Here is a 5171-nt window from a genome sequence, read left to right as displayed (position 1 = left end):
AACAAATAAAATACAAACCTAATTTTTACTCAAATAGCAATAACTTATATAATATAAACACTAAAGAATATTTTACAAGTAATATTAACAAACTTAATACAAACATAATCATAATAACATAAAACAGTGAGCACATATATTAATAACTCAATATATACAGTTAAAAAATCATAGTAATATAATACAAATAATTTTAAGAGCAGTTAGAAATAACGTGGAAGAAGTAAGAAAGAAGTACCGTAGAGCAATAACGAAAGTGGATAGAGTTTATGCAGGAGAAGTAAAAAAAAAAACTCCAAAACAGAGATAATAGAAAAGGAAAAAAAAACTCACTATTGAAAACTGAAGAAAAAAAAGAAACAGAGAAGATAGACGGTAAGTGTATGACAACAAAAACATAAACAAAGCAAAAGACAATAAGCATGAAAGAGAAAATAATATATTTATACAAAGAAAATAAACTTTTGAGCATGTAGCGGTAGCAAATACTAAAAACAAAACTTAATACTACCGATGTTACGCTGCAAGCAAAACGTAATAATTTATTAAAAACAGGTGTTACACTGCATGATAACTACCCCAGAACAGAACGAATAACCTGCCGACAGTGAAAATAAATTAATCCGTTAGAAAAAAATTACCTTGCACTAAAAATAAATGTATAAATATTCCCGACTAATATAACCTGCAAACAAATATGAAAACATATAATAATTAGTAAAAACAGGTGTTAGACAACATAATAACCAATAAACGGATGAAAAACAACCGAAATAGAGAAAAGAGGAAAAAAAAAAAAAAAAATAGATTATTTCGAAGACCTTGCTCCAAGTCAATGAATGAGGACTTATTCATGTCCTAACATGTCGTGAGGAATACGGTGGTTGTAAGCATCCACATCAATGGTTTAGCATCCACATATATGTGTGACTTAATTGCCGTGGGGAATATGTCGTTTATATTGACTAATACGTGTATCTAAGTCAATGGAACAAACACATAACTTTTAATTTTAATTCAATATCTATAGATTGCTGATTGAGAGTAATCCGTAATCCTCACTTCACTTAGGAGCATGGGGGTTTTCCGAGCTTTTCCTTTCCGTGCTTCTCTCGTGTTCTTGCTGCTCATCCGTGTTCTTGACATCTCTGTCTCAGTTGTACCTGGAAATGAGACAGACAGATTGGCTTTGCTTTCCATCAAGACTCACATTACTGAGGATCCTTATAGGATCACAAGCTCATGGAATGACTCTGTCTACTTTTGCCGGTGGCAAGGCGTTTCATGCGGTCACAAGCACCAAAGAGTCACCCAGTTGAATTTGAGGTCATTGAGTTTGAAAGGTTCCCTGTCTCCTTATATTGGGAACCTTTCGTTTCTTAGAGTAATTGATCTCTCAAATAATAGTTTCAATGGAGAACTGCCAAATGAGATCGGCCGCTTGTTCAGGCTGCAAGAGTTCGTTTTGGAGCGTAATCTGGTCGGAGGGCACATACCGATCGGTTTGTCAAACTGTTCACGTTTGAGAATCCTCAACCTCGGTTTCAATGAGTTCATTGGAGATATTCCTTTTGAGCTTGGCTTTTTGCCAAAGTTGGTACGACTAAAACTTCTTGCAAACAAATTGAAGGGAAGTATTCCCCATCATCTAGGGAATATCTCATCTCTTCAACAACTTAATGTGTCAGCCAATAAGTTGGAAGGAAACATTCCAGGGTCACTAGGCAACTTGAAGAGCTTAATTTCTCTTAGCCTTAGTTACAACAAGCTATCAGGTATGGTCCCTCCATCTATTTATAATCTTTCGAACCTTGAAGCCTTAGTTATTGCTGAGAATCACCTTCAAGGTAGTTTTCCTCATGACGTAGGCCTTAGTCTCCCAAATATCGAAATATTTCGTGTATGGGGAAACCAACTTAGTGGATCCATTCCGGTTTCTTTATCAAATTTTTCAAAGCTTCTGGAATTGGACATCTCGGAGAACAACTTCTCCGGAGGGCTTCCTGCTATTTTTGGTAACATGAAGAACCTTATGTGGGTAGATATTAGTGGTACTAATCTTGGATCTGGAAAAGTCAATGACCTAGACTTTCTAACTTCATTTACCAACTGTAGCAATCTCATATTGCTTGAGCTTCAAAATAATAACTTTGGCGGGTCATTGCCCAACTCTATTGGAAACTTCTCAGCTCAACTAGAAATTCTATCACTAGAAGCGAATCGAATTTCAGGAAACATTCCACCTAGTGTTGGAAATCTAATGAGCTTAAACGCTTTGATTCTAAATATAAACCAGCTCACAGGAACCATCCCCACAACTATTGGTAAACTTCATAATTTAGTAAAATTGTATTTGGGTAGCAACCAGTTATTTGGGGAAATCCCATCCTCCTTTGGAAATCTCACATTATTGAACGAGCTTAGATTAGAAGAAAACTATCTGCATGGCAGAATCCCTTCAAGCATCAGAAACTGTCAACACTTGCAGTTGCTACATCTCTATTCTAACTCCCTAAGTGGTACTATTCCTCCAGAAGTAATTGGGTTACCATCTTTGTCGTTGTCCGTAGACCTCTCAGGAAATCGTCTGAGTGGCCCTTTACCATCTGAAATTGGTAACTTGAAATTTCTTCAAGAATTGCTTGTTTTTTATAATCAGTTGACTGGTGACATTCCTAGCAGGATTGGTGAGTGTGAAAGTTTGAGATGGGTTTATATGGATCACAATAATTTTAGCGGAAGCATTGAATCGTTGCATTCATTGAAAGGTATTGAACATATGGATCTTTCACACAACAATCTTTCTGGGCACATCCCGAAAGAATTTGCGGAGTTTGTCTTCTTGGTGAAGTTAGATCTTTCGTTCAATGATCTCGAGGGTGAAGTACCTAGTGGAAGAATTTTTAGTAATGTTAGTGGAGATATTTCACTTGCCGGTAACAATAAGCTTTGTGGGGGGATGGCTAAATTTCATTTAGTTCCTTGTTCTAGGAAATCTCCGAGGAAGCATCACTTCTCTTTTACAAGAAAGCTGATAATCTCCATTGTTTGTGGCCTAGTCGGAGTACTTTTGACGTCATATTTTCTCGTCCTTTGTTGCATGAGGAAGAATAAAAAGCAAGCTTCAAAAACTTTGTCGCGAGATTTTCCATTCTTGAATATTTCTTATGGAGAGCTTCAGAAAGCAACTAATGGGTTTTGTCCAGAGAATCTAATTGGTGTTGGTGGCTTTGGCTCAGTGTATAAAGGAGTGCTTGAACCTCATCAACTATCCATAGCAGTGAAGGTCTTCAACCTTCAAAGAAGAGGAGCTTCCAAAAGTTTCAAGGCTGAATGCGAAACTCTAAGGAATATTAGACACCGGAATCTAGTGAAAATCATTACTGCTTGTTCAAGTATTGATTTCCAAGGTAACGATTTCAATGCCCTCGTCTACGAATTCATGCCAAATGGAAGTTTGGAAGATTGGTTGCATCCATATCCACAAACATTGGAGGAACAGAGGAAAAGTTTGAGTTTATCTCAGCGGTTGAATATAGTCACTGATGTGGCATCGGCATTGGATTATCTTCATAACGACAATGAACTTCCAATCATACATTGTGATCTAAAGCCAAGAAACATTCTTCTTGACCAAGACATGACTGCTCATGTGGGAGACTTTGGTCTGTCAAGGATTATTGCAAATGACAATGTTCAAACATCTCAGAATCACATAAGCAGCTCTGTTGGAGTAAGAGGAACAATCGGATATGTAGCTCCAGGTAACTGTCTTCTTAAAAGCGATTGTGATTTACTTGATACTGCGGTTTTCTTATTAGAATCTTTGTTTAGGACACAGAATGTGTGTGTGTGTGTGTGTGGTTACATAGGTAAGGTAGGTTGGTATGCAAGTAATATTATAGAAAATGACAACTAGATATGTCAAAATGCTAACTCCATTATTCGCATTCGACTTCTGGTATATTGCAGAATATGGCATGGGAAGCAAGGTGTCGACTGAAGGAGATGTGTATAGCTTTGGAATCCTCTTGTTGGAAATCTTGACGGCAAAAAATCCCACCAATGAAAGTCTTGAAGGACTTAGCCTTCATGAATTTGTCAAAATGGCTTTTCCAAAACGGATGATGGAGATAGTCGATCAAAGTCTCTTAACAGGAGGAGAAGAAGAAGCATCTTGTAGCCGCACAAAGGCGCTAACAAGAAGTGGCAAGGCACAAGAGTGCTTAATTTCCATTTTCACAATTGGTTTGAAGTGCTCAGAGGAATTACCAAGAAATAGGATGAAGATTAATGATGCCTTCAAGGACTTACAAAAAGTTAAAGACAGCTTCTCAAAGATGTGAGGTACAAGAATTCGTAAAATAGCTTATCTTCTCTCGACAAATGCACTAAATCCTGCATCCTCTTCTATGAATTATCTAACAGTTTTCACTTTTCAATCTCGTTTTGCAGGATCGATAACGGACCCTAATGTTTTTAAATGCATACAACTGGTATATGGTGTAATTTCTTCTTTCTGGTTACCTATAAGACCAACTATCAAAATAGTATGACTAGCTTTTCAGAGGCAAAAAAAAAAAAAAAAAACGGGGGTATGACTAGCTTATGTGTAATATATATGTTTTTGCAGTTGAAACCAAAAGTATGACTAGCTTATGTGTAATATATATGTTTTTGCAGTTGAAACCATAAGTATGACTAGCTTATGGTGTAATATATGTTTTTGCAGTTGAAACCATGCAATGGTGGTGGTTTGAAAATCTTTGCATGTACCAATAATAAATTGCTCAAGACTTTATGACTATGTTTCATATACATGTCACTGAAAATATTGCAAGTTCTGTTCCTTCCTCTGTTTCACATAAAATGTTCACTTTTTATAGTCACAAAAAGGAGATTAATAATTTTAGTATGCATTGTAATTAACTGAATGCTCTTTATTTATTTTTTTTTATTTTTTTTTTCTAAAAGGAGTTGAAGCCTCTTATATATTTGGATATTTAAACTCCAAACCTCAATAGTAGAGGTGGGTTTGTATGGATTTACAGATATGTTACACCTGCAACCATAAACTCTTCGAGTCAACAAATATACATGTCATTCTTTTTTTGTGGATCGCAGATAATCCACTCTTCCTTTGTTCTCTTTGCCAGATATACATAGAACTT

At 36.2% G+C, this 5171-nt stretch overlaps 1 protein-coding gene across 1 annotated transcript; it reads left to right on the top strand.

The window, feature by feature from the left end:
- Nucleotides 1-1075: 1075 nt before the first annotated feature.
- Nucleotides 1076-4789, top strand: LOC21386196 (probable LRR receptor-like serine/threonine-protein kinase At3g47570). Its single transcript, XM_010110367.2, has 3 exons — nt 1076-3764; nt 3973-4347; nt 4456-4789. Exons 1-2 carry the CDS (start codon nt 1076-1078, stop codon nt 4344-4346), a joined length of 3063 nt encoding a protein of 1020 aa, XP_010108669.1. The 3' UTR covers nt 4347; nt 4456-4789.
- The last annotated feature ends 382 nt before the right edge of the window (nt 4790-5171 follow it).

This window comes from Morus notabilis, unplaced genomic scaffold (assembly GCF_000414095.1).
Source record: "Morus notabilis unplaced genomic scaffold, ASM41409v2 Scaffold687, whole genome shotgun sequence".
NCBI classification, from domain to species: Eukaryota; Viridiplantae; Streptophyta; class Magnoliopsida; order Rosales; family Moraceae; genus Morus; species Morus notabilis.
Note: the sequence above shows the minus strand (reverse complement) of the source record. Positions and strands in the feature narration are given on the sequence as shown.

What these genes read in the sequence shown, in the direction of transcription:
- LOC21386196 (XM_010110367.2), top strand. Translation starts at nt 1,076, where the DNA reads ATGGGGGTTTTCCGAGCTTTTCCTTTCCGTGCTTCTCTCGTGTTCTTG. An exon ending in AATCGGATATGTAGCTCCAG is followed by an intron (nt 3,765 to 3,972) that starts GTAACTGTCTTC and finishes GGTATATTGCAG; the next exon opens with AATATGGCATGGGAAGCAAG.